We start from the raw sequence: 27,444 nt of genomic DNA, 5'->3' as shown, positions 1-27,444 counted from the left end.
TTCATCCAGAAGTAACATAGGTTATATTATTACATAATATAGTATTTATAAAGCAAGCCAGAAGAAAAATGTTAGCGAGCTTTTTGATCTGCATTCGTGTATGTATGTGTGTACTCTTACAGCCACAAACTGAATTTACAACTCAACTCTCTGGATTTTAACTTATGTAATTATATGAATGTTTATTATTAACATTGGCCAGATTCTAAAATACCATTCTGTAAGACTAGTCAATGCTTCTTCGAATCGAAGCGCCATCGCTTATCTGGATTAAAATTCCAATGTCGTGACAATCAGATATAAAATAGCGCTAGTGTATTGAGTACGACAGGAAAGTTTAATAAACAGCGCGTTTTTGTAATCAAAAGATTCTGTGAATGTCCCACTGCATAGAGAAGACCTTAATTCATCTTGACTAGAAGATTTTGGAGCTCATTCTACCACATGGGTTTGTTGTTATATATGTAACAAAAAATTGTAAGACACATGCAATCTGCTTACTCGAAACGCATTATAAACACAAAGTAAACATCTTTCGATTAAGATTCAGGTGTTTCATTAATCTTAACAAAGTATATCCGTTGCGAAATATACATATTTTTATGATCTAAATAGTATATTTAGAAAAACAAAAACATGATTTTGGTAACCCTAATACACTTCGTATTATCTATAAAATAAATTGAACTGCCATATCGTGATATAGTTGAACTTTCGTTACTGTTGAGAAAGGTGATTTATTACGTAAAAAAATGCAATATGGATAAACAAGACTTTGAAGAAATATTCAACCAAATCAAAATCAATTTCTGGCTCATTGGGATACCTTTTAATGAACCCAAATTAACTATCCGATACATTATTTTATTGTTCACGATATTAACTGTCGCGTTAGCGGAGGCTGCTTTTTTCTATTCGAAACTTTCTGTTGAAAATTTGTTGGAACTAACCCAACTAGCACCATGTACATGCATCGGTTTGCTGTCAATTCTTAAAATAATATTCATCACAATTAAAAGACAAAATATTTTTCAATTAACCGCTTGTCTGAAACGTTTGTACGAAGATACTATTAACAGTGCGAACAAATGGGAGTTAATAAAAAAAGACATTATATTTCTCAAATATTTAGTGAAATATTTTTTCATTTTGAACGCAATACTGATTGTAGTTTACAACTTTTCATCTCTTATATTAATATGGTATAATTACTATACTAAGGGTGTAATCATTTATAGTTTACCTTATGCCGTATTGGTACCATTTCTGAAAGATTGTTGGTACACTTGGCTGTATAAATATATTCATTTAATTATGAGTGGTAAGAATTATACATGTCTATTATTTATAATTAGTTGTACAAGTTCATGTTTTTATATGTCTGGTAATTATTGTACTCTGGTTCGGAGTCTAGTTAGGTTGGTTAGAACAAATAGATCTTATCCGTCGATTGAGTGACACTGAGTTGTAATGTTCTTATTTTGTCTATAATTCATCTCAAGCTGGGCGGTGAAGGAAAAACATCGTAAGAAAACTTCGGTGAAAAAAAAATGCCACATGTAAATCACAACCTCCAAACCTCAACCACAAAAAGGAAAGGAGGCCTTGGCCCAACTGTGTGACATCACAGGTTGTCACACACTGTCACTTACTTTAACTAAACTATGAAATTACTAAAATTAAAACAATGAAAACATTCCAATATATTCTACGTCATCTAACATGCACTATAAGTGTCCCTACTGAGCAAACTAATCATCTTCCTGTACGAAATATTTGCGGATAACATTCCCTAGATTTCCTAACTTTTTTTTAATCATCAAAGGATGTTCTATAATTATTGTCATGGCTGTCGACTATTTCTTGACTAGAGAAGAATAAAAAAATTTCAATACATCTAATAGAATACGTTAATTGCCAAAATATTATATAATTATTATAAGTCGAGATGGATGGTAAGAACGCGTGAATCTTAACCGATGAACGTGGGTTCAAACCCGGGTAAGCACCTCTGAATTTTCATGTGCTTAATTTCTGTTTATAAATCATCTCGTGCTTTTCAGTGAAGAAAAACATCGTAAGGAAACCTGCATGTGTCTAATTTCATCAAAATTCTGCCACGTGTATTCCACCAACCCGCATAGGAGCAGCGTGGTGGAATAAGCTCCGAACCTTCTCCTCAAAAAAGGGAGAGGAGGCCTTAGCCCAGCAGTGGGACATTTACAGGCTGTTACTTACTTATAATAATTTGTTAAAAAACAATTTACACGAAACAATAAATAGATACGTAAAGAAACAAAAAAGTTTAGTTTGAGATTACTTCATGATCATGTCAATTATTATTCTGTGGAAAGTTAGAAGAAATATTTATTTAAAAAACAACACAACTAAGTGTTTTTAACTGTTTTGTATTTTCCAGGAAATTCTATTGAATATAAATATCTAAATCCGTACCGTTTAACTGTAATCAGTTTCAAACTTCATATTTGATATGAAACATACATCGAACTGAAAATATATCTCTCTTTTTTATTTAAAAACGAGTGAGTGAGATGTCCATATAAATAAACATAAGTAAATTTAATAATCAGATAAAATCAATGTTTATATAAAATTCGTATACTGATAAGCACACAATATTGTTTTTTTGTTTAATATATTTTTAATATATTGAGGGTTAGCAAGTTGACCCTGATATTATCTTATCTCTTCAGAAAGTATTACTATTTAATTATATTGTATATTATGATATCTTGAATAATTTTCTAATGTCAAATGAATAAGTTACACTAAAGACATTTTCATTAAATAAACAACAGAACGCATTTGATAAACATATAGTTATTCATCCATAAAATATTAAATAAAAAAGAAATATATTGTCACACACCAATCTGCTTGCAGTTGAGCAGTGTGGTGAGATAAGCTCTAAGTAATTTCCGTAGCGTGGAAAAAGGCTCTTAAACATCAAGTAGAACTTTAAGAAAAACAAAATACTTTTATTAATATTTAGAAGACCATTATTTTATTACATGCAGTGTCTCTGAAAACCTCCAAGATATATACTAAGATGTTAATAACAAAATTTCAGGTTTTATATGCGTCTTGTATTTTACAACAGTGGATGCTTTGTATTATATAATGACATCACACTTATGCAGTCAGTTTGCTATATTGAGTGATGAATTACGATCCCTGGATGAGAACACCACCCACTGTCTGAGAGATATTGTTATAAAACATCAATATATTTTAAAGTAAGTTTTTAACACTTCGAATTGTTTAACTAAATAAGGCCAGTTTTATCAAATAACAGTATAGTTATTATTTATTTTATTTTTATTATTATTGAATAGTTAGGCGGACGAGTGTATTTGCCATGGTAAGTGGTTACCAACGCCCATAGACATTGGCATTCTAAGAATTAATGTTAATCATCGCTTACATCGCCAATGCGCCACCAACCTTGGGCACTACGATGTTATGTCCCATGTGTCGGGATTTACACTGGATCACTCACCCTTCCGTAAACAATAATACCAAGTACTGATGTTTTGCGGTAAAAAATCGAATGAGTGGGTGATACCTACCCAGGCTATTATTAGGCTATATTTTTTATCTGTATATTATCTAATTATTTTATATATATTTGTATAGTTTACCCTGAGTATTTAACCAAATATATATACGCAAACTTTAAAATAGCACCAATAACGACTGCTTGAAATTGTGGCAAATAAGCTTACAGCATTTCCCCTTTGAGATGCTATTCCGTTTCTCTTGGCGAAAAAATAATTTTACGGTGGCCACCATGTACGAAGGATCACAAATCCCTTGGACCTTTGCCTGAGTCACATTTGTCACTAGGCATTATTAGTAATTTTTAAATATATATTTTTAATCTAATTACTTTGGATTCCATAAATAAGTAATCGTAATGTACCGATAACATTGCCTCAAGCTATCAATGTTTTAAATAAATGCTTTTGTTGCAAAGAACGTTATCTTGTATATTGATGTATAGAATTATAAACGATCAACGCTCCATTAATCCGGGAGGTAAATGTACTTTATCCTATTTGAGTAGATTTGACTGATAGTAGAGCTCAGTGTAAACGCATTTGTTCTGGACAAATAACTACTATTTAAGCTCACCAGTGATTAATACCCATCCCATTTCCACACCCATCGTCATTTTTATGATCATATGAACTCTTGTGTCTCTTTGCGTTGATATGGAGTGCGAGTTATTAAATATAATTTATCAAATAAGGGTGTATATAATACTAAAAATAATAATAATACAGATGTTATTGTTGACAGCCCATTGATAGTAACTTAAGAATTTGCTATTAGATGGTCTTAGTACCTTTTTCGTACCTTACCTTAGTTACCTTTAACTGATATATAGTCATAAATCTGAAATGATTTCACAGGCTTTGTTGGAAGATGTGTTATTTTGAAAACATATTCAAAAAAACATATTCGTATAATATCGTGGGGGATATTATATTTAAGCAAATTATTTTTACAAATTACAACTACATATGTAATTGACGTAAAAAGTATTTTTATATTGCAGACTATCGCAAGATCTAGAAGAAATTTTCCGTGCACCGAATTTATTAAACGTTTTGGTTGGATCACTTGAGATATGCGCTCTTGGTTTTTCTTTGACGGTAGTGTATAATCATATTTTTTTTTTAATTTCATTCATATCATAGTTAAAATTAAAAAAAAATTATTTATATTGAGGACTTAAGTGAAAACAAATCACAATTAAATATAGCTATGGTGCAAATCAAGACTGCACGGGCTGGCAAGAGGGCTTGTAACATTTTCCCGTTAAATCGCGATTCCGGTTTTTAAAGCGAGAATTTAATTAACCCTACTATCACGAGTAGAATAAAAATATCAGATGTTACATATTTTAAAAATGTTATCGTTCTTTTTCTCCAAAGTCAAAGTAATTCAACTGTATACGAAACAAATATACTGTCGGTCTTTTGTTACTACGACTAAAATTGCTTTATAATAATTTTATTATGATATGAGAGATATAGATCATACTTAATTACAATGATAAAATGTTCTTCTTCTGAACCTAGGCTTCTTGTACATCAAATTTCATTACGATTCGCTCAGTGGTTTAGTCCTTATGATGCAAATAGAGTTTCGTTCGCATTTTAAAATTCCATGAAAGAAACGCCATTAAGAAACTATAATTTATCTTACACCAATTTTAATCAAATATTTTATAATAAATAATTTATATTTATATTGAGAAAATCCAATAAAAGGCCGATCGATTAAAAATCTCTAGTATTAACGATGTAAGACAACAAGCGTCATTATATTTTGTTTATAATTTGTTATAATTATATCTTCATTTATTTATTGTACATAATTCGCCATATAATGAGTTATAACTATTTATGTAATGTTTATTTATAGATGGGAAATTGGGCACAAATTCCTGGTGTTATATTATTTTTAGCGTCTGTATTTGTTCAGATTTTAATGATAAGCGTATTCGGAGAGAAGCTGATAAGGGAGGTGAGATTTTTATTATTTCATTATTAAAATAACAAGATTAATTTATTTATAAAATAAGTTATATCCAAATATACAGTACTATTATCAATACTATATAATATTATTATTATATTTTACATTATGTATCAATTGTGTTTTCCATGCAGAGTAGAAAAATTGGAGAATCTGCGTTTTTATGTAAATGGTACAAAATGGATAAAAAATCTAAAAATACTATACTTCTACTTATGCTTCGGTAAGTTAATAATTGGTTTATATAAAAACGTATGTATAAAGATGTAACATGTATATATTATATGTTTAATCTTTCAGGTCAAACAAACCACAAAAATTGACTGCTTATAAATTTTCAGTAATATCATATGAAAGTTTCACAAAGGTAAATATTTTTAAGGGAAAACATAAGCACTGTTTATAATCAAAATCTTTAATAATTAACGTAACTCACCTGGTATCTTATCAAACTTCTTTCACGAAAAGTGAAATCTGTGAATGACCTCATAAGGCATAAGACCGTCTGGCTACATTTGTTATTTAGATAACTTGCTTAATGAATTATAAATAACTTTTTTTTTTATAAAAGTAAATAAAATACGGTTTTTATTTTGATATCTTATTTATTTGGATATCTAAAGTTAAAATAATATTAATACTAATTTAAATTAAATGCCTATTGAAGCAGTCAATTGTTGAAGGGCATTAAATATGTTTTTACTATTTTAACTACATAATAAGTGCTTATGTAGTAGTTTTTATATCTTAATAGTCTTCCGTACTTTATTTTGGCTACAAATAATTAAAATTAATTCACCACCAAAAATTCCCGCTTAATAATGTTCACATAATTTGAGAATAATAATAATCAATAAGTTGATTGTTTCTATTTTAACATTGTCTCTACTTTTAGCAGGATCATTCTATTAAATTTTAAATTATAATTTATTTTTTAACATCAAAATTGGTACGCTTTATACCATAAGCCAGGAACAAACACTCAATTGCATATTAAATTAAATTATTATTTGGCTTCATTTTTAGTAAAGAACATTAAATGTTTTCATAAATAATAATTAACAAATTAAAAATTTTAATATATCAGAGTTTAAAAACAAAAAACAATGAAAATAATACACATTGATTCATAAAATGAAATATAAGAAGCTGTTTTCTTTGTTGGAGGTTTCTTAAATAACGCAATAAATTTTCGGATCATTATGTACAACATATAGGAATTTATTAATAAAATAAATATACTTACAATATTTTATAGTTACATGGTATTTGTAATGTTGTATTTATATGAACAAACATAATATGATTAATTTATATTTTCTTACATTTATAGATAATCAGCACTTCGTGGTCATATTTTACAATATTAAAAACCGTCTACACGCCACCGGATACTAGTTATTATGAATAAATAAAATAAAAACATTAATATATAGATATAATTCTTGTTTGATTTAATGCATAAAATAAACTAAACAACTCATTAGATAATCTAATTTATTCGTATTTACAAAACTATGAAATAAAAAAATATTATTGTTGCTTAGTAAGGATAGCTTCTTTGCGTATTAAGTCTGTATAATCCCGTGCTGAAACAAAAAAAGAAAGTAAGCATACGTTACATAAAAAGGATATTAAAATATCTATCTAATATTAGTATAAAATTAAACTGTAAATGGGTCGTTGATTTATATATATAGTAAAAAATAGATGATTTTGTCAATTGCATAAAATAATTTCACAGATGAATACATTATTCATCTATAATTATTACTTTTGGATAAAGGATTGACTAAACATATATCTTATTATAATAGACCAGGTAATATGATTTCTTAAATTTATGTTAGGAAGGCAAATGAACGAATGCACCATTAATTGTTATTCACTATAGCTAACTACTGTAAAGAAATGCTTAATTACATGACAAAATAATAAATCATTTAATCCCAAATATATAAGTGACTGATAAAAGTACTAACCCTTTCTTCCTCAAATCATCATTGCCCATATTTAAAATTTTACCACGGCAGCTGTTTAAAGACACCTGAAGCATGTTTGAGCACTCTCTACCTAAGAAATGGTTATAAGTCACGCTCGAAGCAAATAACTGCCATGCACGTTCGTGATTACAAAAACTTGTTAAGCAACCAGGCTGAGAGTTGCCGCCATTGGGGAAGAAGTCAGCATCAGCTACCGCTGATCCAATTCCTAGCCCAAGAACTCCTCCGTCAGTATGAATAGCTTCAACATAAATGCCATCAGATGATCTAAGACGATCTCGATTGAGATTCCATAAAGGCCCTGCTGGATCCAAACCTATAAAAATAATTAATTTGTGACATCTTGACATGCGCATCATATAAAGACTAAGTTACGAAACTTACCTGTAACGCGTGCAACTTTGCCACCAAGTTGTCTACCGGAGTTACCAACTACATGGGCGCCCAAACTAAAGCCAATAAGGTGCATAGTTTCATAGGGTGCCCCTGTAACACTATGGAGGAATTTTAAGAACTCTCCTAGTCTACGACCCACCGCAGGCACTCCAGCGGTAGCAGTTACATAATTGGATGAAGCGAGTCTTCTCCATTCCATAACAATTACATTGACATTACTTTTACGAAGGAATACTGAAAACATTCTGTGATATTATAATTGTATCAAAACTAATATCATAACTAAGAAAGTGAGTTTGCTTAAAAACATTATCTATATTGAGACGAAGATATGTAAAGTTAATAAATATAATATAAATATATTATATTTTGTATCAAATACAAGTTAATGATATACCTACCCTCAGTGAGAGCTATATTTGAATTAGCGTGTTTATCACTTAACCATCCGTGAACAATGACAACAATTGGTTTCCTGGCGTCGAATTTTGATAAAATTATACTATTGGTATTATTAAACCCGAGCGTCTGAGATACCAGAGGATTGTCTCTAAAATACAAGTTACTTTTATTAACAAATAGTTGAATTAGATTTTCTAATAGAGAAGTATAATAATGGTCAAGTACAATAGACAAGTAAGAGACTATGTATACTTTATTTACAGGATATTTATATTCAAAATTTTGAAAATACCGTAATTAGAAGACCTTTGTTAAGCTGGTGTGATTACCTAGACAATTCATAATACTAAAAATATTTTTAAGACAATTTTATCATATTATTTAAAACAATATATAGATGAAACTGAATCTTGCAGATGCTGCAAAATTCAGCATCAATATTACTAAGGGACATTTCAAATGCAATTTCATTTTAATTTAATTAAATTAGCAATAACAACAACTCAAAAGAATATCAATCTAGTCATAGTTTGATTTTAGTTTGATATTCTTAACGAAAACCTAAATGTAATTATTTTTACACAAGCAGTAAACTCCCTACGATAATCATTAATAGATAAAATATAAAATCGGTATTAGAAAAATATTTTCAAAAATAATTTTAATGGACTGTATGGACTCAACTCGATATAAAACCAGTTTTATATCTTACCTGCGACACGAGAGCGAAATAAATATTTTTTTAATGTTTACACTTTTTACTGCTGGTTTTAAACAAAAAACAAAAAAGAAGCAGACTCCAATGTTATGCAGTCGATATATCTAGTATTAAGAAAGCTATTTATTTTAAAAATTTTTAAAATATCTACCTCGTATAAAGAAGGTATCGGTTATTGTCAGGGTTTCTATAGATATCTTCTAATAATGTAGTATCTGGTTGCTCCTCTAAATCCAAGGTGTGCATAACACCGTCGTAATCTGAATATTTGATAAAACGTGGATAGTTGATTTCCGCATTTTTTAACGGCACAGCGGTTGCTGAACACACTGAAATACACAATAAAAGTGTTATTATTCTTTATTGTAGATTATTACTATTATTAAGAACATAACATAAGAAGTATTATTTGAAAACTATTCAAAATTAAAAAAAAATTCGTCGAAAATACTATCCATCATTGATATCTTAAGATTGAAACACACACACATTGTTCACTAATAAAAATAATAACAAAAACAAACCAGCTAGACACATATACAACAGAGTTTTCATCTTTAAAATTTAGTTGTAACGTCTTTCAGTAGTATTTATACGATTAGTTTCGACCAAACAAACGATAATATGAATTTATCGCATTAAAAATTACAATTGTTGATAAATTTACGCCACTGGGAATTAACACTAGATTACAATAAATGTTTAGTAAGATAATTACCTAATCTGGTTTCACTGTTTGCGATGTTTATTAGCCATAATAATATTAACACGTAACAATGCGCAGATGTAGAAATTGTGTTCTTTTTTGTGTTTTTAACATCTTATAATAATGATTAAAAGTAACAAGAACTATTGGTGTAACACTTTTGATTCTTTTAAATAAACTTGCGTTAAAAGTTAAAATGTTACAAATTTTTAAATTTATTCTTTATTGCACATAAGGCCTACTAACAAATTACGAATTAGATATTTTTTCTTAATTGATTATAGATTCTAAAGTATAAATTAAACTATGACGATGTGTTTATTAAGTTAAGTAAGTAAGTTAAGTAAGGAATAGAATGCAAGTAATACGAGAATAAAATTGTACAAAAATAGCTGGAAACAAAATCATCCTTTCTCGTGTCAGATCCAATAGTACTACATTACTCTTTCTGCATTTCGACTTCAAATATCCAACGAAATGTACTGGACCAGATATGGTGTAGAATGAAAGTCATGTCCAATGTTACAGTTACAGACTTAACTCGCATACAAATAACTTAACATTGGAGCTGGAGAAGAAAAGGAAACATTAATCTAACTTATGTTTCTAAGTCTTCATCAAACAATTCATATATCCGATTACTGACATCGATTCAAGCGTATTATAATTTCTACCTAAAGTAAACGCGTAGGATGCATGTTTAGTGATTAGTTTAATGTAGTAGTTTACATATTTATTTAATTGTAAAAATTCTAACTTAAAACTGATTAAAGAATCGTGTAAAAATAAAATAGGTACTTCAGAAATATACATTTATTTCATTAACGAAAACTAATTCATACAAGTTCCCATCTTGCAGCAGCACATTGATACAGTCTAGTCTTAATAAGGATATCTTCTTCCAGTATTTAATCTGTACAAGCCCGAGCTGAAACAAAAATAACAGTAAATAAATCATCAATAGCAGCGGAAATGACTAATATGATATAAAATATTTAGATTTAAGATCTAACAATAATTATAGTTGTTTGTGTGCCAATAATAAATGGACGATTGATTGATATTAAAACATATTTTTTTAAATATAACTTTAAATTTCGAATAAGTTTTCGTAGGTTATAGATTAGATTAATTAATTATTTCGGCAGTAGGCAATCCAAATAGAAATCCTAGAAGATATAGATTTGATATTAATGGTTTTATATGTACACTTTATATTATTTCCACTAATGGTATATTTGACGTTCTCAAGTGATAAGGATATTAATCTTAAGCTTTGAGTTTATTGGAAGAATAACGAAAGTAATACTTGAAAAATGAGACATCATTCTTCTTTAAGGAGAATAAGACATTTCCAGTAGAGTCTACGAGCAGATAGCTAAGATACGAAGTGAATATCTTAGTCCTTATCCATGTTATCTATCTTTTATTCATATATGGTCACTATGATATCGCTCGTAGAATATAGTGAAATAGATTTATAACATTTCTGTTCATATCGTAACCTAAGATTTAATTGAGAATATTTTACACTTAAAGCATTAAATTATGAATAAAATCATTGGTTTCTTATGTCAGAGTTATAAAAAAACTCACCCTCTTTTACGTAGATCACCATTGCCCATTTTAAAATATTTACCACGACAGCTATTCAAAGAAACTTGAAGCTTGTTAGAGCATTGTCTACCAAGGAAATGGTCATAAGTCACGCTTGAAGCAAATAACTCCCATGCACGTTGGTGATGACAAAAGCTTGTTAAGCAACCAGGTTGAGAGATGCCGCCGTTAGGGAAAAAGTCAGCATCAGCTACCGCTGATCCAATTCCCTGTCCAAGAACTCCACCATCAGTATGTATAGCTTCAACGTAAACACCATCGGATGATCTAAGACGATCTGGATTGAGATTCCATAAAGGCCCTGCTGGATCCAAACCTATAAAAATAATTGATTCGTGACATCTTGACATGCGCATCATGTTAATACTAAGTTACGAAACTTACCCGTAACGCGTGCAACTCTGCCGCCAAGTTCTCTGCCAGCATTACCAGCTAAATGTGCACCTAAACTATAGCCAATAATGTGCATAGTTTCTAAAGGTGCTCTTGTTACACTGTGAAGGAATTTTAAGAACTGTCCCAGTCTACGACCCACCGCAGGTACTCCAGCGGCAGCAGTTACATAATTAGATAAAGCGAGTCTTTTCCATTCCATAACAATAACATTGACGTTACTTTTACGAAGGAATGCTGAAAAATTTTATTATAGTTGTATCAAGATAATATAGTTTTTAATATATTTCGTATATTTTTTATATATCAGATATGTTATCATGAGAAAAAGAACACATCAAAAATATTTAAACTCATCATTTATCATCGAAAATTGATTTTGATTTTTTGTTTTTCTGTATAAGAAGAAAAAATGGACTTACCATCTGTGAGAGCTTTATTTACATTTGTATTTCGATCGCTTAACCATCCATGAACAATAACAATAGTTGGTTTTCTGGCATCAAATTTCGAAAAAAATACACCAATGGTGTTATTAATTCGAAGTGTTTGAGGTACACGAGGATTATCCCTGAAAAATGAACAGGTTATTTTTAACTTATATAATATTACGTAGACGATATTACATTTTTTTTATTTGTCTTGTAGTCTCCAAAAACGTGTTTTCCGTGCCTTTTGTAAAATTTTGTTTTTATTTATAATTATTAGACTATCAGTCTATCGATTTATAGTTCATTTCCAGGCAACATCATAATAATTTTTTTGTTTTGATTTTTTTTTAATTATTATTGCTTGTCGACATCTTATTTTGTTACAGCTTCTTTCTTTGCCTTCGTTGTTTTTGCGAATTGATTGATTTAGTGTATCCCTACCGCGTCGTTACTAGTGCCATTGTAGTATATAAAATTCTTCCTGTGACGCGTTATTGCAACCGCTGCATGGGATACGCTTTCGTGCCATTGTAGTTTTAAATTGCAAGTTTTATGAGAATGAGCGTCCCGTAATTTAGTCCCTCTAACTCCTGTATTGTGACGATTGTACTATATTTAGAAGTGAGAAAAGAAATATGCATAAAATATCTACCTTGTGTAAAGAAGGTATTGATTATCGTCAGGATTTCTATAGATTTCATCTAATAGCTTAGTATCCAATTGCTCCTCCAAATCTACGATGTGCATAACATCGTTATTATCTGTAAACTGAATGAAACGTGGATTGTTTATTTCCCCATTTTCGTATGGCACAGCGTTTGCTGAATAAACTGAAATAAACAAAAATACATTTTTTCCATATGAATAATAATTACGTAATCCAGTAAATAACATATGACAATATTATTCGAAAACTATATTCAAAATAAAAATTATTTTCTTTTTTTTCACTAAATCTACAATTTGTTTAAAAAATAACAAATACAAACCAACAAAGCACAAATATAACAAAGCTTTCATCCTTTATATTTAGTTAAAAACAGTTTCAGTAGTATTTATACATTCAATTTTGGCAAATCAAACGATGATATGGTATTATCGCATTAAAGAATTACAATTATTGATAAATTTACGATTTTGAGAATTAACACCAGATTAGAATAAATCCTAAGTAAGGTAATTTGTTAATCTGCTTTCAGTATTTGCGATGTTTATTGGTTATTATTAAATAAGGAATTAAATGTAAATAAATTGAAAAACAATTGCAAAAACGATAGCTGGAAGAAAAACATTTTTTCTCGTGTCGGATCTAAAAGTTACTCATACGGCATTAACTACGTAAAATAGCCGCTGGTATTTAATTTGCAATTAATAATGTATTTATTAATATTTTTTACTATTACTATACTATGTATTTATTATTATTAATAATAATATTATTTACTAGACCAGCTAGAATTGGAATTGGATTGGATTAGATATTGACATTAATTTAGCAATTCAATAACAGAATAAATAAAACATAAATATGCTACAATATTTATAATTATTTGTTAAATTATTTTCATATTCGACTGATGTAGTATTTTTGTGAAAGTAATTTTTGTATAGTAAATTTTTAAGAGCGTATTTAAAGCCAGCAATATTACAAATTTTATTGGCGCGTCTCTTACACGCTCCCCTCGATATGCTGTTGTACATCATCCAGCAGTAATATATTTTATGTATTTATTTTTTGTTATTTTACAAATTATTATGAAGAATTTTGTGTAGTTTTTTTACCTATAATATGATAACATTTAATAAAAACCTGTGGTATAAAAAATCCGTAGTTTTCTCGTTCCTATCAAGTGCGCCGTAGCGACTGACTTAAGAAACAAATATATTATGTTAAATGTATCGATAACATTCAAAAATTTTCTATCGCTATTAAAATAAAATGAAAAGTATTTACAAAAAAGCTGATGTTAGAGCAAAATTATTTGTAAATATAATGAATTATCCAGTCTTCGCCTCAAATAATCATGGCAATACGAGTATAAATAAAAAAAAGAAAGAAAAAATATGTTTTTATAATAAATATAACATTTTATTTTTATCTTTAAACTTGATTTACGTCTTAAAATGCAAAATTTGTTTTAAATATTTTGTAGGTAGTAGTAACATTGTAACTGTGAAAATTAAAAATGCAGTTAAGAAATTAGCTTTTATTTCATTTTACAAAAAAAAAAACATAGTACTTCAATACATGTTTTCAGCTCGTTGCAGCACACACAATGCGTGTCATTTTAAAAAGGATATCTTCTTCCAGTATTTAATCTAAACAAGCCCGAACTGAAATAAAAATAATATGAATAAATTAATTAAAATATTTTGTATTCACATAGATTCTCACACACTTTTTGTATCGTCTTTAAAGATTAAATTACATTTAAAGTCAAAGTATTATAAGTAGAAAAACTAGCCAAAAACATAGTTATTACTTTTACCCAGTAAATAAAACACATGGTTATGTAATTTAAACACAAATAACTTATTATAATAAAATCTCCTGCATGAAAATCAACGAATACGAAGTCCACTCTTTATATCTATATTCAATATCATATTATATCAATATAAATATCAACAGCCAATCATTGTCCACTGCCAAACATAGGCCTCTCACAATATCTATATTCATTTATTGAGTATTATTACCTTATTTATTTGTGTTTTTTGTTAACATTTGAGTAAAATTTATTTATTGAAAAAACTAAAAGTATTTGCATGACTTTATTAAAGAAGCAAACACATTTTCCAACGAAGGATATATTGACTTTGTCGAGATGGAGACTTGGCGTTACAAGCTTATCTTTACTTCTCGTATTTGTACAATGTTTGAGGCTAATTAACTGCTACCGAGTCACTTGGGTACCAGACATTCTAGGGAGTGCTCTCAGAGCAATCAGCGTTTGACTTTTTTTTAAATATGGTGCTAAGCATAACAACAACTGTGATTATGTTTTTATTTGTTATTTGATTAAAATTTTGAGAAAAAAACAAGGTGACGTCAAAGGATGAAGATTTCTCCATGTTTGCGAGCAACCTGTGCTTGCCTTAACCATGAGTTGTCTCTAATATTATATGATATTCTTTATACACTCACCCTCGCTTATTCAAATTATCGTTGCCTAAAACCAGTCTGCTGCCACGACAAGTGTTTGAAGAAACTTGAAGCATATTGGAGCACTGGTTACCAACAAGATGCGTATTTGCTATGCTTGCTGCGAAAAGTTCAAATGCACGATTATGGTTACATAAGCTGGTTGAACAACCAGGCTGAGACTTGCCACCATTGGGGAAAAAGTCTGCATCAGCTACGGCAGATCCTATTCCAAGACCGGTGGTACCACCGTCTGTGTGAATACCTTCTACGTATACCCCATCAGTGCGTCGAAGACGATTTGAATTTACATGCCATAGTGGTCCGGCAGGGTCTAAGCCTAAAAAAACATACATAATATTTTTTTTTAATAATTCAATTAAAAATAATAATTAAAAGAGTAGCCAGTTTTTGAAGTAAGATTTAAGTATTTTTACAATAAGACTTTTGATATACCTGTGACACGTGCTGCTCTACCTCCGAGTTCTCTGCCAGCATTACCAACAACATGGGCTCCTAAACTGAAGCCAATAAGATGCATAGTGTTGAAAGGTGCGCCTGTAACTCTGTTGAGGAAGTTGAGGAACTGTCCTAAACCTCGGCCAACTCCTGGTACTCCAGCTACAGCGGTTGGGTAAGTCGACGCCGCGACTCTTCTCCAGTCCAAAACAATAAAATTGACATCGGCTCTACGTAGGAACGCTGAAAGTAATTTTCCAGTGTTATTTAGTTTCAGTCAACAATTAAATGTAAAAATAAAACATCAAAATATGTATGTTCATCGAATCACACCACAATCATAAATTACTATAACTGAAAACTTATTTTCCTTAAATATGAAATAAATTACAGTATTCATCATCATATTCATACACCGACTACCTTCTGTGTCTAGTTTTTGTATTAATTTACGGCAATTCATACAATTATTATTATAATTAAAAATACAATAAATAACAATAACCAAAACCACACTACAAAATTTGAAATGTGTAAATTAAAAAAAAAACATTCGTGAATGGAATTGGAAAAACACTTTTTTAGTAATCATCTTTACGATGATTTCAATGGTGTTAATGTTGTATAAGAGCATATTATGTTTCTTACCATTCCTAAGAATAGGGTTTGGATTCGTATTTTGGTTACTGAGCCAGCCGTGAGCAACGACAACTGTTGGATTCCTAGCATTGAAGTTTGAAGAAGTTATGCTGTTGGCGTTGTTGATTCGGAGAGTCTGAGGTGAAGCTGAGTTGCGCCTTTAAATCAACAACATATAATTCGTCAATACAAATTTTTCGACATTTAATAATATTTTTTTAATATAGATTATTATTTTGCTTACTCCGGTAAAATTTTCTCTTAAGTAATTAGAAGTGAATGAAAAGTGTGAAATAAAAATTAGAAGTGAAGTGAAAGAATTGAGGAAGTAGAATTTTTATTATAATTCGAGAAAATAACATACCTCGTAAAAAGAAGATATTGATTATTAGAATTCCTCAACTCATCTTCCACTAATTTCATGTCAGGCTGCTCCTCCAAATCAACTGTATGTGGATTACCTTCACCATCGGGAAACTCAATAAAACGCGAATATTGTCGTTTTTCATTTTCTAACGGCACAGCAAATGCTGTATATACTGAAACATAATAAGGGAACAAATTAAAAACCTTCAGCGCATTCTACGTTTAAAATAAATCCTAAAATAACATGAAAGACATGAACAAAAAACCTCTTATACTTAGTGCCTCATTTAGAATATTTTAAAATTCTAGTTCTGTCTAAAAAAACGAGGTCAATCCACCCTCGCTTGCATGAAACGCCTCCGTTTACATGAGCTGTCTACAAATGCTTTGCGAGAAAAAGGCTAGAATTTATGCACGAAATGTAAGAGAAAGTCCAAAGAGCGAGCATCACGAGTCCGTGGTATTTATCTTTAGCTAGAAACACCTTTGATGAAAACAATGAAAAGACGCGCCAACGAGGACAAAGGGATACACACCAGCAAGACACAAACACAACAGAGTCTTCATGCTTTGAATTTCGCTGGAAGCTTCTATTGCAGCATTGTCACCTCAATGTATATATATACTCAAAATTTTTGCAATCAATTAATCGTGTTGATTTATCGCAAGATTTGTAAATTGATACAGTGCATAATTAAATATATCAAGGCTATTCTGTTTTGACTGCAACTTCATTGTTGCTATAACAAAGTATATCAAAATACATATAGCAGGGAATTACATAATCGGTGGAATTTAAATAACAATCAGCTTTGTGAAAAGTGTATAAATATTTAACGTTAAAATTTAATTAATTAAAGTGAGAAAATGAGGATCTAAAAATTTTTTTGGGTCTAAATTGATAATATTAAAATAAACGTAACCGTCTCGTGATGCCCGATGTGACACCGATTGGTGGTTATTAAAAGAGTTTATAATTAAACAAAACTATTTTTTTTTCTATTATAATATGTAGTAATAGGTAGGTAGAGGCAATTGGACCACCTGATGGTAAATGGTCACCATCACCATCAACCTTTGAAATTAAGATGTAATGCCCTTTTTACCTAAATTAAATATTTTCTTCTTATTATCATAATAATACAAAGCAATGAAGAAAGATGAATGAATGAATTCTTATATAGTAAGAAAAAGGTAGTAGAGAGTGGCTGTGGAGAGGGGCTTTATGGCTTAAGAAAGTCTCATACCATTTGCCGTTACATTGCGTTATTACGTTAATTCACATGTAATCATTAAATAATTACAACAATTAGTTTATAGAATACTTCAGAGCATACTATACAATCCTTCTTCGAGATTCATACAGTAAATAAAACTAATTAAGATTTTACCGTTGGATAAATTACATGTTATTAAATTTTAACCGATGATTGTGGGTTCAAACCCGGGCAAGCACCACTGAATCTTCATGTGCTTAATTTGTGTTTATAATTCATTTCGTGCTTGACGGTGAAGGAAAACATCGTGAAGAAACCTGCATGTGTCTAATTTCATCGTAATTGTGTCACATGTATGTGTACCCAAAACCTTATCCCCAAAAAAAAAAAAGGAAAGGAGGCCTTAGCCCAGCAGTGGGACATTCGTAGGCTGTTACATAAGTCTGCCTACTTAAAGCTTTCTTACTCATTTTTTTATTTCTTACTAAATTTACATCTCTTAATCTATTTCATAAAAAAATATATACAAAATAACTAAAATAGTAAAAAAAACAGAGTATCTAATGGGTCGAAGATTTTTTTTTTCGTATTTTATAAATAAAAACGTTGCAGTAAAATCTCTTTGGGTGTACTGATTGCATATGAGTGGTTTTGACAACTTTAAATAGACGATATTTTAAAAATGGAAAAGTTAAAACAGTTTCCCATCATTTGTCCCATTTCTGAAAAGTAAGATCGGATCGGATTGGAGCAAGATCGGCATAGTATTTATAGTTACGACATAGCTGAATAGCTAGGGGTTAACCACAAAACAGTTGACCCACTTGAAAAAATCTGTATATACAAAAAGCACACAGACTATAGCAAAATCCGGATTAACTCGCAATAAGGTGATACTGTCTGTATGGTGGGATTTGATCAACAGAAAAGGTGTAATTTTCATTGTAAGACTAAGTCAGATTGTAATATATAATATTAAATGTGATACAAACTATTATTAAATATTACTGGGGAGTATCTGTCATTTTTTATATTAATCAATAATAATCTATATTTTTAATCTGGCCTTGTGCCAGATTAAAAATATAGCATTAACATTGACAGATAATCTTTATGGCGGGAAACTGTTAGACTTTGAATTCTATTTTACGAGCATTTGCGAATTGCATGTTGAGATCTAGTTCTTACAACTTAGAAGTGGGATAAATACAACACACCCACAGTTAATTGGAAACTTCACAAATAAAAATAAAATATGGAATACGAAAATATTATTAAAATCGTCTTTGAAGGAGCAATGCAATCTAGATATATATATAATAAGCAAATTGAAAATACGAGTAAATAAATACTTGCCTGTTTCGAGCCTGTATAATTAACTGATACGATCAAAATAATATATGTAAGTAAGTAAATAACATTATACTTTGGCACATTGATAATTATAACAATGGTAAATAATATATGACTTACAGAACAATGCAAACGTATTTGGACAATGGTGCTAGTTAGTTCCATCAAGTGAAGACTTTACTTAAGCCTTGTTTACATTGAGAACTGTAATAAATATATAAAAACTAAAATTAAAAATAGCTTCTGTACAAATCCAAACCATGTGAAATGGTGGCAAGAAAGCAACACATACAGCATATCGCCTTTGAATAACAATTCACTTTCTCTCGACCAAAAATAATACAGCCTTACTGTCGCCTTCCTATCAATAGTGAAAACAATAAGGCAATTAAAATGAAAACAAAGCTACTAGTAACAACATAGAAGAATAAAGAATTTAATACTACTGTCTTCCAAACTCTTCTAGTCCAGCCACAAAGTGTTATTTACTTCATTAACAAATATTTAACTGTTCTACAAGCAGAGAAAAAGTTTAATAATATTTTTTATTATTTTGCTATTTTATAAAACCTTAAGCGTATAAATATTTCTTGTACAATATTTTTGTTATGTATATCTTTCAATATTTCTTAGCTTAGCAAACTCCGGCGAAATATTTCGGATCTTTATGTGTAATTGTATAAGTATGTATAGGAAATAATTTAGCGATGACTAGTATTCAATATAGTAAAGAAGAGATCAGTGCTCAAAATAAATGGAAAAATATTCGCAATGATGTGTGTATATAACAAAATTTTTATTAAAAAAATATTTTATTAGGATGTCGTTTCAGGTTAGGGTCAAGAAGGCTCAATAAAACTAAGATAGCCCAGATTGCAAGGAGCTTTATGAATAGAGAGAACACTTTGATATTAACCGTAAGTCAAAAGTTTGAAATTCGGGAAAGCACCATAAAGTTTTTATATACTTAATTTGATTTTATAACTCATTTCCTGATCGGTAGTGAACCCAAAAAAGTTGAGGAAACCTGCATATGTCGGCTTAAATATTGCATAGTGGAGTAAACAGTTGAACCAATGTCCAATAGGAGGTTAGGTTTTATATTAAAATTATTGTTTTATTTTAATGTGTTTCTTATAATAAAAAGCAGTTTAAAAAAACAAAAGAAGGAAATCATTAGCGTGGGAAAAAAATAAATCACGAAACATTGTTTTTTAGAATGCATTGCGATTTATTTACATAATAAGAAAATCGTTGTTAGGCTTAGAAGGGGTATCTTCTTGCTGTGTTCAATCGGTACAACCCAGATCTGTAACAAGAATAACTTATAAATAAAGTGCTAAATTTATAATTAAAAACAAACACATTACTTTCTATATTTTATTTAACAAACATAAAAAGAATTAATTAGTTTTTATATTAAATCGGAATATCTTTATCAATTCATGATACGTATAGATTTATCGATTTAACAAATGAACTGATCGAATGGATAAATATGATAAGCGCTGAAAATGTACTAATTATATTAAAATAATAAAAGCAATCATACCCGCTCTTATTTAAGATGTCATTGCCCATATGTAAGCTGGCACCACTACAGTTATTAGAAGACACCTGTAACATGTTAGAACACCGTCTTCCAACAAGGTGATTGTGGGTCACGGTTGCTGCAAATAATTCCCAAGCTCGGTTGTGGTCACACAAGCTTGTTACGCAACCTGGCTGCGAATTACCACCGTTAGGGAAAAAGTCAGCATTAGCCACCGCTGATCCAATACCAAGGCCTAAAGTTCCACCATCCGTGTGAATAGCTTCTACGTATATACCATCCGATGCGCGAAGACGATTTGAATTCACATTCCACAATGGTCCAGCAGGGTCCAAACCTTAAATAAATATTTTGCAATGAATTTTCTTGCTTAACACCACAACTAGGAAAAAATTGATGATTAATAGCTATTATAGAAAAATATTAGAATCAATTGTTATTAAAGCAATAAGAATATTTTTTTAGCATAATTAACAAACATGCGTGAAATTAAAAAAATTATGCCTGGTTTTTTATTATTGTTATCTTAAATTAATTAAGCACCAGCTTAATAGTATATAAGTCGCCTAGCGATGTGAAAGTTCGATCTTGACCTTAAGGGGTCAAGATCGAAGCTTAGCCTCAGAGAATATAGGAGTATTCGTATTTACTTGAAAAAAAGCGTTTTTTTCTTCATAACCTGAAGAAAAAACGCTTTTTGAAGATATCATTGATGAGAAAAAGAACTACAAAAACTTTTTATAACTTACCTGTGACACGCGCTACTCTGCCACCGAGTTCTCTACCGGCATTGCCAACAATATGAGCACCCAAACTAAAGCCAACGAGATGTATTGTACTCAAGGACGCTCCAGTTGTACGACTAAGGAAGTTTATGAATTGGCCCAATCCACGACCAACAGCAGGGACACCAGCAACAGCGGTCGGATAAGTGGAAAGAGCGAGTCGTCTCCAATCCATAACAATAACATTGACGTCACTTTTGCGAAGGTAAGCTGAAATAGTAAAAAATATTCCAATCGTTCATTAATTACAACATTAAATCAATAAATTGGGAAGATGCAGTTGATCGATACTATATTTTCTTTTTTTTTTCAAGTAAAGGTGGACTGGCAAATGTACCATCTGGTGGTAAAGAAATATTAACTATACCTTACATCCCTAATATGCTACTTACCTTTTTTTTCACGCTGGAATAACGCATTACGCGTTTCCCCCACGGGAACAGTGGAGGGGTATGTGGGGCTCGCCTATGTCTGAGGCGCTGAGTGCGCCCCGAACAACGGAATACCCACTAAAAAACCAGCGGTACCCTTTCCGTCATAACGAGGAGTGCCCTGGGATCGCTTACGCATGCTACCGCGATGCTCTGACGGGCGGCCTGGGTATGCAGGCCTCCATTCTCTAGGGGGATTACCAGGGTACTGAGAACCCCCTAGTCCCAGCGACGCCTATTGCGGCGTAGGGAGAAGGTGCGCATAGCGCCTCATTCTTCTCCCCAGTCTTCTTCGGCGGAGCAGGTTTGCAGCGGCGTCCTCTTCCCGCTCCCGCTCCGCGGCCTCCTTCTGCGACATTACATTTTCACAGAAGGAGACCATTTCCGACCAGCATTCATCGCTTCCGAGCATCGCGTTGATGATGCTCGGCAAGGAGAGGTCTCCGCTGACAACTGCCGCCAGAGAAAGCCTCTGAAGCCCCACACTCACACGCGGCACACTCCGTCAGGGTGTGTTGCGCCGTGTCGATTGGCGCACTTCTTCCCGCCGTGCTATCTTGTGCAGGTACTTACCGAAGCAGCCGTGTCCGGTAAGTACCTACGTCAACCTAAACGAGAGCGTGCCTCGTTTTCTTTTGACCCAGCGACTTAAGTGGGGACGTACCGCCTCCACTGTCGCCAAGCCCGCTGTGGGGGACCCCAGATCATCCTCCCATCGGGCTATCAGGGGTTGCTGGGCTAGAGCCCTGATCCACACGACATCCACCGACCCTGGACGGTCGCCGCAGTCTCTCGCCTCGGCCCGGAAGCGTTACACCTCTGCGAGCACCTCCGCCTGGAGTTCCCAGGGCGGATCGCCCGCGAGGAGCGTCGCCGCTGTCCAAGACACGGTACGATACCCTCTTATCGCTCTTACCGCTATGACCCTCTGCGGCCTCCGAAGGAGGGCCCGGTTGTGAGCAGTGAGCACATCGACAATATGCTACTTACCTTGGATACTAAAAAGATATACCTTTTATGCCTTTACTAACTCAGTCCCCCTTCAAACCGAAACTCAACAATACAAGTAGTGCTATTTAGCAGTAGAATAAGTAATGGTGTGAATGGTACTTCTTGAGTAAAAATGCACAAAACTCTGCCACTACATGTTATTATATTCAAGGAAATGGTACGTAAAATATTATAAATAATGACACTATACTTTTCAAAAACTAATTTGATATGGTCAAAATTTTTGACGACAATACGATGAAAAACTTAGTAAGAATTCATGTTAACTTGATGAACTTACCGTCCCTAATAACTGGATTGATATTCGTATTTTGATTACTGAGCCAGCCGTGAACGATGACCACAGTTGGTAGCCTCGCGTTGAAGTTCGATGATGTGATGCTGGCTGCATTATTTATGCGTAGCGTCTGAGCGTTCGAGGGGTTGCGTCTTCAAAGTTATCCAAAAGTGATTAGTATAGCTAATAAAATTATTTAACCGATAAAAGGGAGCTTAATGGTATAAGCTGCAAAACATACTCCTCTAAAAAAGAGGAGGCCTTAGCCCGGCAGTAAGATATTGAATGGCTCTTATTTAAAATAAAAAAATAAAAACACTTCTAAATAGTTAGTCATTGATTACCTGGTGTAAAGCAAGTATTGATTGTTAGCAGGATTCCTGTAGACATCCTCTAAGATGTTCATATCAGGCTCTTCTTCCAAATCAACTTGGTGCAAGCTACCATCGCCATCAGGAAAATCAATAAAACGTGGGTACTCGCGTTCAACATTTTCCAGCGGTACCGCGACGACGACGGACACTAAAAAAATATAATTAGCATAACGTGAAAATCTTTCTGACCGAATTACGGTAATTACGGCAAAACTTGTGCACTATAATACAAATAGTGCACAAAAGATTATGTGAAATAAAAAATTGTATTCGAAGCAGTTAACATAGTAAGAATATTTATTATGTTAACTTTCTTTGGCTTGGAGCCACCATGTATATTTAAATTACCAATTATTCAATGTATTAGGAAAAACAACAAGTAAAAAAAAACACAAACCCGCAACGAGCAAACATAAGAATGTCTTCATTCTCACGGACCAATTGAGACTTAGGCGAATAATGACTAGAGCTTATTTATATCCCTGGATTAAGCATATCGCTGATAATTTAGATTTATATCAAAGTTTGACAATCATAAATAATTTGCATCGTCATTACATTTAAAAAATAAGTATTAATCTGCAATGATGAAACATGAACAATAAATTGTTTTTGCAAATTAATCTATTATATTCTAGAACTAAGAAAAAGTTTTTAAGCATCGCCCTTTTATCTAACCAGCTGGAAAAAAACTGGAATTGCCTTAATGAAAAATATCAAAAGAGATTTAAAGAAAACGTCGTTAGCAACAAGCTCGTGAAAGTAGAACATTAAGTTTGATTAAACGTGGTTCTACATCTCCGGGAACTATAATATAAAAACTATTACGGCGCGAGCATAAAAGTTATTCCCTCAAATTACATAGACGGTCGTCTTAACCCGCTAAACTGGGATGTGTTCGGGAGTTTTTGTCGGATTTCAGCTGAGGAGAAGTCCGAAATCTGTTGTATTAGTGAAGCAATTTGTCCAGGGCCCGCTCCTACCGCGAACTTTTCTAATCTAAACTGTTGGCCGGTCGCCTTCAATCTTCGGGAAAACTCGTTGGCCACCCACTCACACTACCCTCCCCCGCTATCGATAAAACGACGATTTCTTGAATTCCACGTCAAAGCATCTTTGTAAAAGATTTTAAAAGAGACACATCCTTTTCATCTATAAAAGTGTGTCTCTCTTTGTAAAGATATGTTTCTTTGACAAAGTTATGAAGTATGACATAGTTGCTAAGATGAATACAAAATAAAAATTTAGATTAATTATTTTATTTTATTGCTGTTTCACAGGCATGTACTTTGGTATTATATTTTAAACGAGTTGTTTCAGAATTATTATTAATACTAAAATTAGCCCAGAAAAAATGTATTCACTTTGGAATTGGTAACTTTACTTTTGCTGTTGTCGCAAATTTTGTAAAAAGTATATTATGTTCTATTATTGAAAACATGATCATGATGACAGTCTTACCAAATTAAACCACGATGATCATTTTCAAGAGAGACTAGTCTAGACTGTGTGGGACATATTATAGTGCAAAACAGCACTCACTCTAATAAAGCGATAGGACGGGAAATTTAACACAACCGGAAAGATTTCAGGCGAAGGCCCAATGGCTTTACGTACTTTCCGAAGCATGGAAATATAAGCACATCCAATTTCCAAACTCCAGGCTGCTTCTGACAATCCCAATAACTTTTTAATTGCCTGGATCTGCAGCCTTATACATATATATTATGTAGTTATATAATATGGACTATACTAGACAGACGATGTGTAATTGCTGGATATACATACTATTGATATAATCATATTAAGACCCAGAAATTATGTCTGTTAGAAATATGTAACAATATTTGTTGAAAACAATAAATACACTACAAAAAAAATCACTACTATTAAAACGTTAATGTTAATGTTCACTCAATTTGATTTACAAATTGGTAACTTGGTAATCATGTAGCTGCTACCTTATCTGTGCGAACGATTACATATTATAACGGTTCATATATCATATATCAAACAATAACGGTTTATCGATAAATCATATAAAACTGCAGGAAAGTTTTAAACGATTTATTATTTATATAAAATTACCAATGTAATCAAAAACCTACAGAAATAATTATTTCAAATTAAATTACAAAATACTGAATTCAGATTTTAAAAGGCTTCGTCTATTTGGCATCAATAATAGTATTATTTACATATATCGTCTTGTATACGTAGAATATAATACACTTAAAAATGCACTTTAAAATTATCTCATAATATAAATCACTTAGATAGGCATAATACGTAATTACACGAAAAAGTTTGTAGTTGTACAACTAACCTACTTACATTCACGGTATTCCTGACACTAGTGAAATGGAATTTTATTGCAAACTACGGATTCGCTCTTTGACCCTCGCAAAGAATCTAACTTTTTTGTATTTTAGTTTTGTTATCCTTTGAATATTCACGTTGAGAGTAAATGCAGGGACCGCGTTCTAACTTCAAATTAGCAAGTCGGTAATGAATGTTTTTCGAAGCATCCTTTTCTAAATTATAGTCCAAGTTAATCCTGCTCTCGGTGGATATCAACCTTTTTGTAAACTCGAAACCCCGGTCTTAACGAGGATTTTCTTAGTTCCAAGATATTCTTCAAGCGTCTGCAGAAATACCTTTTAGTTTATTATTTTGTTCCTACTCATAATTTTCTCCTATTTTTTCATCATTTGTCTTTTTCATATACAAAATGGAAAGACGGCATTTATTTCCCTTAAAATGTTATTATTACATTGTTTTATTGATTTCTTTGTTTTTGTTTGTGTGTTATCAATGAACAGTTTTGACAATAGTAAGGCGCCTTTTTGTAGACTTAAGCTAAACATTGTATTTAAAAAAAGCGGACATCCGTTCATCAGTATTTAAGTATATATGATATCTTTTGAAAATATAAAGAAGAAGAAATTGTTTTTTTTTTTTTTTATTTTGAAATCTATTAAATTTACTTACCAATATATTAATTTACTTATACTCAAAACCTATTTCAATTATGTATTATATTATGGCCTAATCTACACTAAGTGCAAACTAAAAGCTATATGTAAAAGAAACGCCATCAATCTCTGGATGAGACAGCAACTGTCTTTTATATTTTGAGGCGTCATTCGCGAGCAAGAAATTACTATGGTGCTGGATGTGGTGACTTTTGATCAATATTTAAACATAATATTATATTGCGAAAAAAATGGATGATATAGAATACTAAACAATACTTATGGGTAAACAAAAAATATGTTCCACTTTAAATTTTGTACTCTTTTTATTACTATTAAGTAAAACAAACTTAAAATACAGCCTTACTCATAAACGTTGCTGAGTGGACGTTTTGTTAACTGATTTTTCCCTTTCTGTCATTATCGATTTAACATTTGAAAGACACAGCATCTTTTAACTAATGCCCACCCACTAAACAACATTTATAAGTCTTTAAATATATAAAAGTGTATTAGTGGGTATCCTTATGTTTGTTTAGAAGCTGACATCGATAAATAGTTTCATAATATATTTAATCGTTTAATGAGTTTTAAATTTTACGTAATGAAAATATTTATTATTCGAA

At 31.4% G+C, this 27,444-nt stretch overlaps 5 protein-coding genes across 5 annotated transcripts; 1 reads left to right on the top strand and 4 right to left on the bottom strand.

Moving 5' to 3' along the window:
* The first annotated feature begins 759 nt into the window (after positions 1–759).
* On the top strand, positions 760–6,979 carry LOC126773395 (odorant receptor 13a-like). Its single transcript, XM_050494332.1, has 7 exons — positions 760–1,321; positions 3,092–3,257; positions 4,583–4,679; positions 5,455–5,556; positions 5,703–5,791; positions 5,869–5,935; positions 6,902–6,979. The coding sequence occupies exons 1-7, from the start codon at positions 760–762 to the stop codon at positions 6,977–6,979; spliced, it is 1,161 nt and encodes a 386-aa protein (XP_050350289.1).
* Positions 6,980–7,111: 132 nt separating this feature from the next.
* On the bottom strand, positions 7,112–9,642 carry LOC126773405 (pancreatic lipase-related protein 2-like). Its single transcript, XM_050494346.1, has 6 exons — positions 9,627–9,642; positions 9,239–9,434; positions 8,369–8,517; positions 7,956–8,201; positions 7,551–7,887; positions 7,112–7,157 (listed from the first exon to the last, which is right to left on the bottom strand). Exons 1-6 carry the CDS (start codon positions 9,640–9,642, stop codon positions 7,112–7,114), a joined length of 990 nt encoding a protein of 329 aa, XP_050350303.1.
* Positions 9,643–10,675: 1,033 nt separating this feature from the next.
* Positions 10,676–13,011, bottom strand: LOC126773450 (pancreatic lipase-related protein 2-like). The gene is made up of 5 exons (XM_050494408.1): positions 12,887–13,011; positions 12,226–12,374; positions 11,795–12,040; positions 11,390–11,726; positions 10,676–10,721 (listed from the first exon to the last, which is right to left on the bottom strand). Exons 1-5 carry the CDS (start codon positions 12,979–12,981, stop codon positions 10,676–10,678), a joined length of 873 nt encoding a protein of 290 aa, XP_050350365.1. The 5' UTR covers positions 12,982–13,011.
* A 1,511-nt stretch (positions 13,012–14,522) lies between these two features.
* Positions 14,523–17,410, bottom strand: LOC126773411 (pancreatic triacylglycerol lipase-like). The gene is made up of 6 exons (XM_050494355.1): positions 17,380–17,410; positions 16,842–17,016; positions 16,487–16,635; positions 15,836–16,081; positions 15,383–15,719; positions 14,523–14,568 (listed from the first exon to the last, which is right to left on the bottom strand). The coding sequence occupies exons 1-6, from the start codon at positions 17,408–17,410 to the stop codon at positions 14,523–14,525; spliced, it is 984 nt and encodes a 327-aa protein (XP_050350312.1).
* A 3,266-nt stretch (positions 17,411–20,676) lies between these two features.
* LOC126773502 (pancreatic triacylglycerol lipase-like) lies at positions 20,677–24,271 on the bottom strand. The gene is made up of 6 exons (XM_050494453.1): positions 24,241–24,271; positions 23,814–24,027; positions 23,473–23,621; positions 21,715–21,960; positions 20,966–21,302; positions 20,677–20,722 (listed from the first exon to the last, which is right to left on the bottom strand). The coding sequence occupies exons 1-6, from the start codon at positions 24,269–24,271 to the stop codon at positions 20,677–20,679; spliced, it is 1,023 nt and encodes a 340-aa protein (XP_050350410.1).
* Between the last annotated feature and the right edge of the window lie 3,173 nt (positions 24,272–27,444).

Source organism: Nymphalis io, chromosome 14, assembly GCF_905147045.1.
Source record: "Nymphalis io chromosome 14, ilAglIoxx1.1, whole genome shotgun sequence".
NCBI lineage: Eukaryota > Metazoa > Arthropoda > Insecta > Lepidoptera > Nymphalidae > Nymphalis > Nymphalis io.
This window is presented reverse-complemented; position numbering and strand designations above follow the sequence as displayed.